This window comes from Gopherus flavomarginatus, chromosome 2 (assembly GCF_025201925.1).
Source record: "Gopherus flavomarginatus isolate rGopFla2 chromosome 2, rGopFla2.mat.asm, whole genome shotgun sequence".
NCBI lineage: Eukaryota > Metazoa > Chordata > Testudines > Testudinidae > Gopherus > Gopherus flavomarginatus.
In genome coordinates, this window is record NC_066618.1 from 235053823 (window position 1) to 235068426 (window position 14604).

General features: G+C 44.9%; 1 protein-coding gene across 22 annotated transcripts in view; it reads right to left on the reverse strand.

The window, feature by feature from the left end:
• Window positions 1-14604, reverse strand: part of ASPH (aspartate beta-hydroxylase) — a 201058-nt gene that overhangs the window by 69698 nt on the left and 116756 nt on the right. For 21 of the 22 annotated variants that reach the window (XR_007772620.1, XR_007772622.1, XR_007772621.1 and 18 more), the window contains one exon: window positions 14450-14488. Coding sequence is in view for 18 of the 22 variants with exons in the window: in XM_050940775.1 (XP_050796732.1) it covers window positions 14450-14488 (39 nt within the window). In the remaining 4 variants the exon portion in view is untranslated. Of the gene's footprint in view, window positions 1-11985; window positions 12118-14449; window positions 14489-14604 lie in introns of those variants that run through there. The other variant, XM_050940779.1, reaches the window with a different exon arrangement.

The window sequence follows — 14604 nt, forward strand, 5'->3', positions numbered from 1 at the left end:
ACCATACCTCTAAACTAGGGAAGGGAAACACGGAAAGGAAGAAGCAAGAGGAAGAGAAAGATAATAGCAAAACAAATTACTGGTCTTTCCTCTTCCTCATTCTTGAACAAACACATTATTCCATTATGAACAAATGGCAACTGTGCATCTAAACCGAATACTGAAGCACAGTTCTACTGAAAGATATCTCACCAGTTCCAAACAAGCTAAGCTTTCATAGATTCACAGATCTGAAGGACAGAATAGGTCATTATGATTATCTAGTCTGATCTCCTACGGGTCAAAGAGTTTCAGTCACTAATTTCTGTATCAGGCTCATGACTTCTGATTACCCAGGAACAATCCACCACGTCCGTAAGCAAGTTGTTCCAATGGTTATTTACCCTCACTGTTAAAAATGTGTACTTTATTTTTAAAGCTGAATTTGCTTAGCTTCAGCTTCCAGTCATTGGACCTCATTATACTTTTTTTTGTTAGACTGAAGAGCGTTGAGGGAGGTTAGCATGAGTGACTCCATTTCTGGTGTCCAAGGAACAGGATCAGGGGTTGATGCTGCGGTGGCCTGGACGAAGGGTTTGGCCAATTCTCCAAAGGCCACTATCCAGGGTCGAAAAAACCGTGACTGGGCGCAGGTAATCCTGGATTGCCTGCACCCTATCAGGCGAGAGTAGATGCTCTCCAGGCCGGACCACAAAGCCTAAACAGATTACCTGAGCTTGGCACAGCTGCAACTTGGATGGAGAGGCACGGTGACCTTTGTTAGCTAACACAGCGAGTAAAGCAACAGAATCAGTTAGGCATGCATCGTAATCTGAACTAGCAACCAATAAATCATCCACATATTGAACTAATACAGACGAACTAGGCCAAAATTTGTCTTTTAAATCCTCAGTAAGAATCTGGGAAAAAATAGTGGGAGATCCTGAAAACCCTTAAGGGAGGCGCACCCACATTAATTGTTGGCGCTTTCACATGAACGCAAAGAGATACTGAGAATCGGGGTGCAAAGGGATACTAAAGAACGCTGCACACAAATCTACAACAGTAAAACAAGTAGCTGGCTGAGGGATCAGCATTAGAATAGTACCTGGATCAGGGACAACTGGATGGGGGCTTACAACATAACTATTTATCTCATGCAGATCTTGTACAAACCGATAAACCGGGCGACCATCCAGACCGCATTTAGGCTTTTTTACGGGAAGAATGGGAGTATTGCAGAGAGAACTGCACGGAACCAGAACCTCCTGAGCCAAATAGCTATCTATAAGAATCACAATGCCTTCCTCTGCCTCTTTTGGTAAAGGATACTGTTTTACGGAGAGAGGCAGTCCGTACCTAACCTTAAGGTAGACCGGGGCGGCAGACTTAAGGAGGCCCACATCAGTGGGGGTTTACGCTTCACAGACTGCGCAGAACGCTGGACAGTTCAGTGGGAATATCAGGAGCAGGGGAAACCAAGGCCATAAGAGACGCAACAACAGAGTCTTGAACAGACATGAGGAGCCCCTCGAGGGCGCAACATATATGGGCCCCTAATTTGCCTAGCATGTCCTGCCCAAGAAGATTCGCAGGGCCTCCTGGCATAATGACAAACTTGTGTGACAATTTCAAAGAGCTGAGTTCCACGGGAAGAGGGTGTGAGAGAGGAGCTGAATATGGGTTTCCCTCGATACTCTGCACCCAGACTTTAGTATCAGAAAGAGGCCCTGGAACAAAAGTTAAGTGGAAAGAGTAGCACCAGTATCTACCAAAAAGGGCACAAAGATTTCCCTGATTTTCAAACAAACCTGTGACTGTGATCCCAAATCCCATTCCAGTTCCCTCAAGGCTCCCAGGATCTCCGCCACCTGTCACTGGGCAGCCCCAGGGTCCCGGGGAGCATTCAGGGGAAAGGAAGGATCACCCTATGCCTAGCCTCAGGGAGCCCCATGCAGAAGCAAAGGGTGCTCTCTTTTCCAATGCCCCGGCTGTCTGCAATAATTACAAATTCCCATTCCTAACTATGCCCCGCATGCTTCCCGGCACGTTCCTCCACCCCGCACCTCTGACTTTCGAATTCCCTCTTCCCTGCTGATTCTGATCCCGGTAGGGTACCTGCAACGCGGTGGCCAGCATACTGACCTCCTCCTTCTTCTGTTTCCGCTTTTCCTTAGCCTTTTCCTCATCTCTATTAAACACAAAGGTAGCTAGCTGCACTACCTCATCCAAAGATTTCCCTGGCCAGGCAGGCACATGCTTAGAGAAATACTTTTTTATATCTGGTGCCCACTGGTCAACATAGAAAGAGACCATCATGGGGTGGTTGGCTTCTCCCTGTGGATCAACCCCACCCCCATACATACGTACTTGTTTAGACAATTGGGCCATGAAAGAAGAAGGATGCTCGTTTAATTCCTGCTGGCACTCCCTAATCTTTGACCAGTTGGCGGTCTTGCTCCCTCCCAGGCGAATAGCCTCCAACAACCTATCCCGGCTCGCCCTTAAAATGGTCAAGTGTGCGAGCTCGTTAGGCTTCCAAATGGGCTCGCTTTCAGGCCACGGGCTGCGCTGGTCACTCTCCCCGGCCCAGCAATGGTTCACATCCAGGATGGCACACTTTTCATCGGGAGTAAAAAGGGTATCTAAAATCAACTGTACATCTGCCCAATTAGGATTATACACTTTGAAGACGCTTTGAATGGTCTGTAAGATCTTTTCCGAATTGTCTCATAAACGCGGCATCTGTTGCTGCCACGTTACCAAATCCTGTAGACCAAAAGGCCGATAAGCATGTACGAATAAGACAGTCTGTCTCCTCCCTTCTCTTGTAATGACAACTGGTTGTGATATCAGGGGTGCCTGAAGGGCCAGAGTAGGAGTAGTCAGAGAAGGATACAGAGAGGAGGCAGCAGGGGTGGTTGGAGAGTGGAGTATAGGAGAGATCAGAGCAGCATAGGGCGGAGCGGAATCCGCAAGCTGTGCACAAACTTTAAAACTGGCACCGGAACCTGATATCGGGGGACGTCCTTTTGTCCTAGCGTATGCCAAAATATCCCATACATAGCAATAATCCATTTGAGCCGGATGGTTGTCCTCCAATTGTTGCCTAAGGCAAGCTAATTTGTCCTGCCCAAAAGTTCTGTCGAGTGGCCATTCAAAAGGCGTCTGAGTAGTCAGTGCTGGCTATTCAACTTTACACAAAAGCACAGCACACTTTCTAGAAATCCCTTTGGTACAAGAAATATTTTCCCAATTCTCAAGAACTGCAGCCAGGGGAGTCCCCTTTCTTATACTCTGCCCAGAGCCCATTTTGAGGCTAATCCAAACAAACCAGGAGGACCTCACGCAATCAACCAAACGAGAGTGAGAAACGGGTTCATCAGAGCGATGCCTGGTGCAACACAGAAAAGGAGCCCACAGGCTACTGCCTCAGTCACCCTTGCTTTCACACCTGGGGTTTTACCCAAGGTGTGGTGCGGCTGCGACGGTGCAGATTCCACTCACTCAAACCGTGGATGAATGGAAATAAATCAGCTATTAGGAAAGGCAATATACAAAAACCTGTATGTGAACACTTCAGTCTCCCTGGATACACAATAGCAGATTTAAAGGTAGCCATCCTGCAGCAAAAAAAACTTCAGGACCAGACTTCAAAGAGAGACTACTGAGCTTCAGTTCATCTGCGAATTTGACACCATCAGCTCAAGATTAAACAAAGACTGTGAATGGCTTGCCAACTACAAAAGCAGTTTCTCCTCCCTTGGTTTTCACACCTCAACTGCTAGAAGAGGGCCTCATCCTCCCTGACTGAACTAACCTCGTTATCTCTAGCTTGCTTCTTGCTTGCATATATATACCTGCCCCTAGAAATTTCCACTACATGCATCCAACAAAGTGGGTATTCACCCACGAAATCTCATGCTCCAATACGTCTGTTAGTCTATAAGGTGTTACAGGGCTCTTTGCTGCTTTTAAAGAAACATTTGGTGTGACTATGCCATTCTGATAAAGGGGAAGTTGTGTTGCTACAGTTGGCAGGGCCAGAGAATAAAAGAGAAAGGAGCCCTCCCATGTACAAAAGCTTTCTCCATGAGGGATTCTTGCCTTTGCAGTGTTTCACCTGATATAGCCCTGATCTATTTACCTTCAGGGTACACTGAATGGCCCATTATTTTAAGAGAGTAACTGAGGAGGAAAATGCTGCTAGTGTGGTATGTATAGGAAAGGTGTACACATGACAATTTATTTACCTTTTGACAGTTCCTTTAGTTATTTGTTAGATTTTGTGGGGCTGCTAGTGCTGGATTTTCTATTGTTGTTTGAAAGTATTAATTGTGTTTTTAATCAATTGTCAGGTCTGTCTACAATGAAATATAGGTTGCACATTGTGGTTTTATAAGTCTTCTCCTGTGATACACTGCCACAGTTGTGATCAGTGGAGGCACCAATGCTAGATCCCAGCTTGTGGCTGGAAAGACATTTTCTGGAAGGACTTGGGTCTCTGGAATGTCCTCCTGCCATTGATCTGTGGATAGCCACTTTTAACTTTCTCGAGAAATAAATTATAAAGACATATTTACAACAGTCATCCTTAAAAGCTTCCCATTTGGTTTTGTAACTGAATATTGTACTAAGCCTAATTTTACTATTGTACTAATACTGAACACTACAGTCCTATTTTCAAAGATACAAAGGCTAAACTGAAAGAATCGCAAGAGTAACCACTGTGTATTGTATCTAAACTAGCTAACTACTCTGTATTTGAAATTCAAAACTTGCTCAGGAAATACTGTTTTTCTTCTCCCTCAACCTATGTCTGCATCATTATACAAATTAGCTGTTGAAATTGCTCTGTCTCCCAATGGGTAGCAGAAGAATGGTTATTTGATGATGATGATGGAAAACTGCTGTCATAGCCCTGTGGTTTGGTAGGCTAAATATTCACTTGGTGATTTACAGGTGGCCTAAATGATCAGCTAATTCTATAGGTTTCTATAAAGGAAAGATTAGAAGATAGCAAAACAAATGTGCATTTGACAGCAACTATGGCAGGACTATTTAAAAGCACTTGAACTGCAATAATTAAAGATCTTTCTAAATTATAGTAGTGTAACAGTTAGAAATGTTCTATAATTAACTTATCCAGAGAGAGAATCAGACAGTAAATGCTTAGGTATTTTAGAAACCAATAAAGCTGCTGAATTTAATGATTATAATAAATCTATAGCAGCAGCAATTCCATGTGTGATTTATACGCTGATGCTCATCATAGGGAACAATTACTGACCAATAATAGTATTTTTCAGTATATCCCCTTTGCTCATCATCCCAGGCCTCTTAATGAGTTTTGGCTTCACTCACAGGAAATGATTATACATCCCTCATTAAGTCCAGAAATAGATTTCCATATTGACTTCCATAATAACAAACTCTAGTCTCCTAGTAATGGTCATAAACACAAAGGCTTAGCATAGTGTTACTGCAGTGTTGGGTGCCTTGAAGGAAGAGACTGCAGCATTTTTACAAGGGGTGATATATTAATATGTTCATTATTTATAACTGACAGAATAAAATTAATTTAATTAGAATTATATGAACTATGCATCCTTACAAGCAAACTAAGTGGGATTCAGAATGACATCTGAAGCGAAGCCAAAACCTCCCAGAGCATGGTCACTAAGACCAGTGCAAGAGGAAGGGAGACGCTTTCAATGTTAATAAAATACAAAGATGGAGGACAAAAATTAGAACCATTAAACCACATCACAGGGTTGCTGGCCCAGGCTACTCATGATAAGCTAATTAATGGTTAATTGAATAAGGAGCACCTGAGCCTCATACAAGACCATCAGGTCCCAGTTGCAGGGAGGTGCTCAGAGAGGCTCTTTTAAGGGAAAGGAGCTCCCAGTGAAACACAAGCCCCAGGGAGTAGACCTGTACAAACCCTGAGTCCAATGGTGGAGATTGCGGGCCAGAGAGGCCAGGACTGAGAACCACAAGCCCCAAGGAGGAGGGCTGTGCAACCTCTGAGCCCAAGAGGAAAGACTTTATTTCAAGTTTATTTGTATTTATTCAAGTAGAACTTCAGTAGGAAAATTTTGTCTTACACCCTTTTGGGGTATGGAGTTGTTAAGGAGCCCTGAAAGAAGCGAAACTTGGGCAGGGAGTGCCTGCAATGCCAAACTAGGCCAGGACGCGCCGCTACAGGGCAGGCACATGCTGAGACAACTGGTATGAGAAGGGGGATTCTGAGACACACTCCCATTAAGGGATAACCAAGCAACAGTGCAGAGACCTTTCTCAGCTGGGAGATGTTAACCATCAGAACGTAAGAACGGCCATACTGAGTCAGACTAATGGCCCAGCCAGCCCAGTACCTTCTCTAATAGTGGCTGGTGCCAGATATTTCACAGGGAATGAACAGAACAGGGCAATTTCAAGTGATCCATCCCATTGTCCATCCCATTGTCCACTTCTGGCAGTTGGAGGTTTAAGGACATGTGGAGCATGGGGCTGCATCCTTAACCATCCAGACTAACAGCCATTGATGGAGCTATCCTCCATTAACTTATCTAATTCTTTTTTGAACCCAGTTATCCTTTTGGCCATCACATCTCCTAGCAATGAGATTCACACATTGATTGTATGTTATATGAAGAAATACTTCCTTTTGTTTGGTTTAAATTTGCTGCCTATTAATTTTATTGGCGACCGCTGATTCTTGTGTTATGTGAAGGGGTAAATACACTTCACTATTTAATTTCTCTACACCATTCATGGTTTTATAGACCTCTATCACATCCCCCCTTCGTCTCCTCTTCTCTAAGCTGAACAGTCCCCATGTTTTTAATCTCTCCTCATATGGAAGCTCTTGCATACCCTAATCATTTGTGTTGCCCTTCTCTGCACCTTTTCCAATTCTAATATATATCTTTTTTGAGATGAGGCAACCAGAACTGTATGCGGTATTCAAGGTGTAGATGTACAGTGGATTGAAAGTGGCCTTGTGATATTTTCTATCTTATCTATATCTTTCCTAATGGCTTCTCACATTCTCTTAGTTTTTTTGAGTGCCGCTGCACACTGAGGAGATGTTTTCAGGGAGATATCCCTTTCTTGAGTGGTAACAGCTAATTTAAATCTCATCATTTTGTCTGGATAGTTGGGATTGTTTTCCAATGTGCATTACTTGCACTTAACATTGATTGTCACCTGCCATCTTGTTTCCCAGTCACCCAGTTTTGTGAGATCTCTTTGTAACTTTGTGGTCAAGTTTTGTCTTAACTGTCTAGAGTAATTTTATATTGTCTGTGAATTTTGCCACTTCACTGTTCACCCCATTTTTTAGATCATTTATGAATATGCTGAAGAGCATATGGAGATGCAGCCAGAGCTTTGGGAATGCCAGCTCCAGTTTTCGGGAATGTCCAATCAGCAGGAAAGGCCTGTTGAGGAGGCACCACGATGCAAAAGAGTCAGTTCTAATGGACACTGAAAGAGAAGGCATCACAGTGCTTCCACTAGTGATATGTATTGACTGTGAAGAAGTGGGGCATGCAGGATGGCTTTGCCCCTATATGAACCAAGATTGCAAGGCTGGCCTGGTTGCATTGAGCACCAGAAGAATCTGGGAGAGAGGGGCTGTCAGAGACACTATGCCACAAGCTACTGGGGCCTGCACTATTGTGAAGTCTGAATGAAGGACTGGGGAGACAGAAAAAGCGATATCCCAGTTTTGGCTTTGGGAGGAATGGACCCTGCTAAAAGTTTTAGCTTTGGATGAATGGACTCTAATTATAAGAAGTTAGAGCCTACAAGAATAGGCAAATATGGAGTAGTCAAGGAAATAAGCCCAGGGGTGTGCAATTAAAGGTGGGAGGATGGCCACAGGTTTCACCCTTTGCATTGATTAGAAGGGATGTCCTGATGCCATTCCTCAGCTGGGGAGCCTGAATAATTTGGTAAAGGAGCCAGGTTAGAACTGGGAACCCTGGGTCTAAAACCATGGTATAATGAGGCAGGCCTTCTCCCCAGGCCCATGCCCCCAAAAAAACAAATGCCACATTCAGTCTCTTTTAGGTAGTTTTATTGTCCCAAACGTAAACACACATACACACACCGCAACCACCACAGTTCTTCAGCTCATCTCAAGGGTTTTCCCCACATTACCTCTCGCTGCCTTCTTTCCCAGGGGACTCTGTGTCAGGAATGACGACTTGCATCTGCACCTGCATAGTCTCCAGGCGGCCTATGAGTACAGCTGGGCTGCCTGATTGGCCAAGGCAGTCAGCACGTCTGTTCTCAAGTACAACAGCAGCAGCCAATCTCCGGCTGCTCAAAGCTTTATGCCCTCAATTGCAATCGCTCCTATGCCTATTTTGTTCACAGGCCTGATTTTGCCTCAGTTACAAACTTTCTTCTTCTGCCCTGCCCCAGTCTGCTCCAGCCCTGCCTGGACTCCTGGCTCTGGATCCAGCCACAACATCTGACCACCTACATCCCAGTTCGTAACACTCTGGCAGTCCTGTTGCTGCTTCCTGCAGCTGCATAGTCTGACTCACCCCATCTCTCTCCCTTTCTAGGCCCACCTGCCTCTTTTAAATCTAACTGGGATCAGCTGACGAGGCACAGGTGCACTGGTCCTGCTTGCTCCTTCTTAAAGGGCCAGTGTCACTCTGTGACTCGTGGGACTACAACGAAGTTTCAAGACAAAGCAGCAACTGGACAGCTGTTAAAAATAAGGGGTCTGTCCAAGGGAAGGGGAAGACCCAGACAGTGCTATGGTCCAGTTGATCATTCAAAGGGTACTGTATGTCCAGGAGGAGAAGAAATGGGTGATCGTGAGTTAACTGTTCGCAGCTGTAGGAAAAAGGGTGCAGTCTATTAGGAGTGCTAGTGCCAGTGTAGGATTCAGGCCTGTGTTTTCGCATGAGATAGTATTTTGAGTTTTGCTTGCCTGTTTGATTTGTTGATACACATACATTCTTACTGATGTGTGTAAACAAAGGACAACGAAACAGTGTATGTTGCTTCTCCCTAGCCAGATGGAACAGGAGTAATTGTGGCACCTTAGAGACTAACAAATTTATTTCAGCATAAGCTTTCGTGAGCTACAGCTCACTTCTTCGGATGTGATGGAATCCATTCTTCGGATAGAATGGAACACACAGACAGCAGGTATTTATACATACAGAGAACATGAAAAGGTGGAAGTCTGCATACCAACAGGAAGAGTCTAATCAATTGAGATGAGCTATCATCAGCAGGAGATAAACTTTTGAAGTGATAATTGAGATGACCCATAGAAGGTGTGAGGAGAACTTAACATGGGGAAATAGATTCAATTAGTGTAATGACCCAACCATTCCCAGTCTCTGTTTAAACCTAAGTTAATTGTATCTAATTTGCATATTAATTCGAGTTCAGCTGTCTCTCTTTGGAGTCTGTTTTTGAAAAAACAGATTGACAGAGCCAGAAGAGTACCCAAAAGTACAGGACAGACCCAACAAAGAAAACAACAGAAAGCCACTAGCCATCACCTACAGCCCCCAACTAAAACCTCTCCAGAGCATCAAAGATCTACAGCCTATCCTTAAAGATGATCCCTCACTCTCACAGATCTTGGGAGACAGGCCAGTCCTTGCTTACAGACAGCCTCCCAACCTGAAGCAAAACTCACCAGCAACCGTACACCATACAACAAACACTAACCCAGGAACCTATCCTTGCAACAAAGCCTGATGCCAGCTCTGTCCACACATCTATTTAAGAGACACCATCACAGGACCTAATCACATCAGCCATGCCATCAGGGGCTCATTCACCTGCACATCTACCAACGTGATATATGCCATCACGTGCCAGCAATGCCCCTCTGCCATGTACATTGGCCAAACCGGACAGTCTCTACGCAAAAGAATAAATGGACATAAATCAGACATCAGGAATCATAACATCCAAAAACCAGTGGGAGAACACTTCAAGCTCTCTAACCACTCAGTGACAGACTTGAAGATGGCAATTTTGCAACAAAAAAACTTCAAAAACAGACTTCAAAGAGAGACTGCTGAACTCGAATTTATTAGTATCTGGGGGCTTGTCTACATCACAAAGTTGCAGTGCTGGTGAGGGGGTTACAGCGCTGCAGCTTAGGAGGTGTACACATCTGCAGGGCATCACCAGCGCTGCAACTCCCTGTTTGCAGCTCTGGCTGTACTCCCGTTTTGTCTCGGGTGTAGAGGATCCAGCGCTGGTGATCCAGCGCTGGTAATCAAGTGTAGACACTTACCAGCGCTTTTCTTGACCTCCGTGGAATAAGCAGGTATCCCAGGATACCTGAGGAAGCCTCTGGTAATCAAGCAGGTCTCCTTCCCCGGTTTGTTCTCGCGTTCCCCGAACCCCCGTGCAAGCAGGTCTCCTTCCCTGCGGTTTGCAGGGGGGTTCGGGGAACGCGAGAGCAAACCGCGGCGAAGCTGGTCTCCTTCCCCGGTTTGCTCTCGCGTTCCCCGAACCCCCGAGCAAGCAGGTCTCCTTCCCTGCGGTTTGCAGGGGGGTTCGGGGAACGCGAGAGCAAACCGCAGGCGAAGCTGGTCTCCTTCCCCGGTTTGCTCTCGCGTTCCCTGAACCCCCGAGCAAGTAGGTCTCCTTCCCTGCGGTTTGCAGGGTGGTTCGGGGAACGCGAGAGCAAACCGCGGCGAAGCTGGTCTCCTTCCCTGAGGTTTGCTCTCGCGTTTCCCGAACCCCTGAGCAAGCAGGTCTCCTTCCCTGCGGTTTGCTCTCGCGTTCCCCGAACCCCGAGCAAGCAGGTCTCCTTCCCTGCGGTTTGCAGGGGGGTTCGGGGAACGCGAGAGCAAACCTGCGGCGAAGCTGGTCTCCTTCCCCGGTTTGCTCTCTGCGTTCCCCGAACCCCCCTTGAAGCCGCCCAACAGCGCTGCAGTGTGGCCACATCTAACACCACTTGCAGCGCTGGTTGCTGTAAGTGTGGCCACTCTGCAGCGCTGGCCCTATACAGCTGTACTAATACAGCTGTAACAACCAGCGCTGCAAAACTGTAGATGTAGACATACCCTAAGGTGCCACGAGTACTCCTGTTCTTTTTGCAGATACAGACTAACACAGCTGCTACTCTGAAACTAGCCAGATGGATTTGTTAGGACAATGGGAACAGATAAGAGCAGTGAAAGTGTTATTGGAGCGCACACTTTAAGATTGTCTCAACCCCTATCTCAAGACAAGATCAAACAAGCAGTTGAGAGAGGCAAAGGGAGTTAGGGAGGAAGGTATAAAACACTAAAGACCAAAGAAATGCCTGTCCCTGATCGCAGCACAATCTCACCTTACCCCTCCCATGGGGTACAAAAGAGATGGGATGAAGACCTCATATCCACGTCCCCCTCTTCCCCCCAAATGGAACATGACCATAAGTTGTAAGGGGTGGGACTGTGGGTGTTCATTTCAGGTATAATTATGCCTGCTGAGGAGGTTGGAGGGAGGGAAATGGGGGAGGGGGGCACTGGGAAAGGGCTCTGTGGCATCAGAGTTATGGGACACATGCTTGCTGGAAACTAACCCCAATAAACATCACATTGCCTGCACTTCAGACTTCTGGTCTTCTGCTTTCTGTCTGCGTGAGAAGAACCAGTGGAGAGGGTGAAGGGAAAGCCCCATAACATAGTCATTAGTGTCTGGATGCCTCAAAAGAAAGGTGGATTTGTCTAGAGACATGTTTAATTCCGAGGGCTGAGCTACTGTCTGCATCCAGGGAAGCTCCTCCCTAAGCAGCAGCCTTAAGTAAGTTCAGCTGTGGGGAAAGCTTTGCTTCATCTTTTGTGCGGTAAAAACTGTACAGCTCCTAAGAGGGGCTGCATCCTCTGGTGCATGTAAAGTACATGGATAGAGCATCCAGTGGTACCTAATATTTTTTTCTGTTAGATGACACTGCTGTACAAGTGAAGATTAGTTACTTGTAACCAGAGTTCAAGGTGACTGAATATTCATACTTACAGATAATGCACTGGCTAGTACAGCCCAACTGTAGAACCTGCTCCAAACAGTGCTTGTCAGAGCGAACATGCATCCCCTCCTTGTCGCCGAACGTTCTGAAGGCAAGGGTATATAACAGGAGTGATGCGCCTTCTACAGCCTCAGTTCCTTCTGACCCACAGAAACCAAAATAGGACTTTGAGAAAAAAGGAAAGGTGGGAAGGAAGTGCGAATATGCAGTCATCTTGAAGAACTCCAGTTACAAGTAAGTAACCTTCGTTCTTCTTTGAGTGGCTCTGTCCACCTATGCATAGTTTGGTAAGCAGTGCAGAAAAAACTCAGGAGGAAAGAACATAGTCTCAATTAAATAACGATTGAACTACCACTCTACCAAAACCAGCATCTGCTCTTGCAGCCAAATCTAAAGCATAATGTTTGATAAATTTATAGAGTGAATTCCAAGTAGCAGCCCTTACAGCTTTCCCCAACAGGAACATATTTAATAGAAGCAAACGATGATGATGCCTCTGCCTTATTGGAAAGAGACCTCACAACAGTAGGCACAGGAACAACTGTTAACTTGTAACATTCAATGATACGTAGTTTATCCGTCTGGAAACAGTATGTGCAGATACTATGCTTTGATCTTAGCTCCAGGGAGCAGAGAAGCAATACCCCGTGGCTCTCAGCCTTTCCAGACTACTGTTCCCCTTTCAGGAGCCTGATTTATCTTGCATACCCGCAAGTTACACCTCACTTACATTATTTCTAGGATCCACTTGTCCCATGTAACAATCCTCCAATTGTTAATAAAAAAGGCTTTCCCGTCAATGATTTAAAAAAAGATAGATTTTAAAAATTTAAATGAAATACAAGTTGAGTGGCCATTTTCTCTCTCACTGTCTTCTTCCGAACCAACACAGCTGAAACCAAGACCTTAATCTTAAGATTCTTTGCCACCAACTGAACTGACAGTGCCTTCGGACACCTCAGCAGCCTTAACAGGAGGATCTGATGGAACAGGAGCCTAACCAGTGACAACACACATCCCCAGGATCCTTTTAGCACTTTAGCCTTACCAGACAAAGAAGTTGGAACCAGACAAGCCTCTTAGTCTTCAGATCTGACACTCTCACAGAACCCAGCAGCTTAGCAGCAAGAACTTTCTTAAGCAGGAGCACCTGAAGTCTATTCTGGCTCTCCTTACATGCTCTAGGTGTCAAAGTGACAAACAGAGTGACGGTGACCTTCTCTGAGGCAATTAAGACATCTAACATGGTTGAGCGATGCCAGGAAGATGGCTGGGCATTAAGTGCCTCTCTTAAAACTGTGCGTCTTCTTTTTCTTCAGGTCCGCCATCACACGGAACTGAACGTGAAACCAAACTCAGCTATCTGTAACTACAACTCTGTAACTAAACTAACACTAAAAGCTAACAAAACAATTCCCTAAGGTCACTAATAAGAGAAAACCCACTGGTCTGATGGACCAGAACAGTTCATTTACATCCGGCAGGAACTGAAAGAGTAGAGGGTGCAGCATCCCCATATACAGATATCCTCACCCTCAGATCATTTGGAGATGCTTAGGGGAGAGATATAGGGTGCTCGTGTGCATTCTATCATGCACTGCCTGGAGAAGGTTCTACCATTATGCTGCACCAATAAATGCATTACCCGTAAGTGTAACTGTTTAGAGTAATCTTGAAGTTATAATTTTATATATACACTTTCATTTTTGAATGAGGATGCTGGGGAGGGAGGGGGGGCTTTCTTTATCTCTGCTTTTGTCCAGAGTGAAATGTGATCTCTGTATAAGTGGGCACCCGATGCTATTTCTTGTTACTTCATTCTACAGTTGAAATGGTTTTAATAAATTTACCTAGAACATTTTTAATAATTGTCATGTATTTAAGCTTATTAGAGTAACATACTTCCTGCTGAGCCAGGATCCTGTTGCGCTAGGCACTGTACAAACACAGAACAAAGATTGTTCCTGCCTCAATCCTTATTTTCAAAACTCTCTGAAATGCTTCTAAACTACTACTTCTGGAAAATACATGCCATATACAGAATACAGGAGGACAAAGGGGCTTGCTCATCCATGTTATAAGAACATAGCAATTTTAATTGTGCCTGATAGTTTGCTTATCCATAGAACAAACATAGCATGGGCTGAAGAAATAGAAGCTCCCCCACATGCTACTCTGCTAGTGGGCATCAAGCTTTGTCAAGGGGGACTACTAGTGATTAGCTAAATTCCATCTTCTGTATCATGTGCATGAGAACAAATTGGTGAAACTTCATCACACAGAATACAGCTCTCAGCTCCTTTAAGATTACACGTACTTTAGCTTGCAAAAGCAAACACACTTTATGCTTGTTTAACTCCAGATTATTTAATGAAAATCACACATTCTAGAAGGTACAACTTTGGACTTCAATGTAATACAATTTTGTTACTGCTTAAGAGAATAGACATTTACCTTTTTCTTTTTGTTCCTGTTCAGTTTCTTTACTTTTTCCTGGAAGATTAAAAATAAAATAGCATAAGCATTTTAGTGAAGAACAGTACAAAACACACTACTGGTAAATCAATACCTATGGAAAAGAGACAGTTAAAGTAAAAACTTTTTATAGG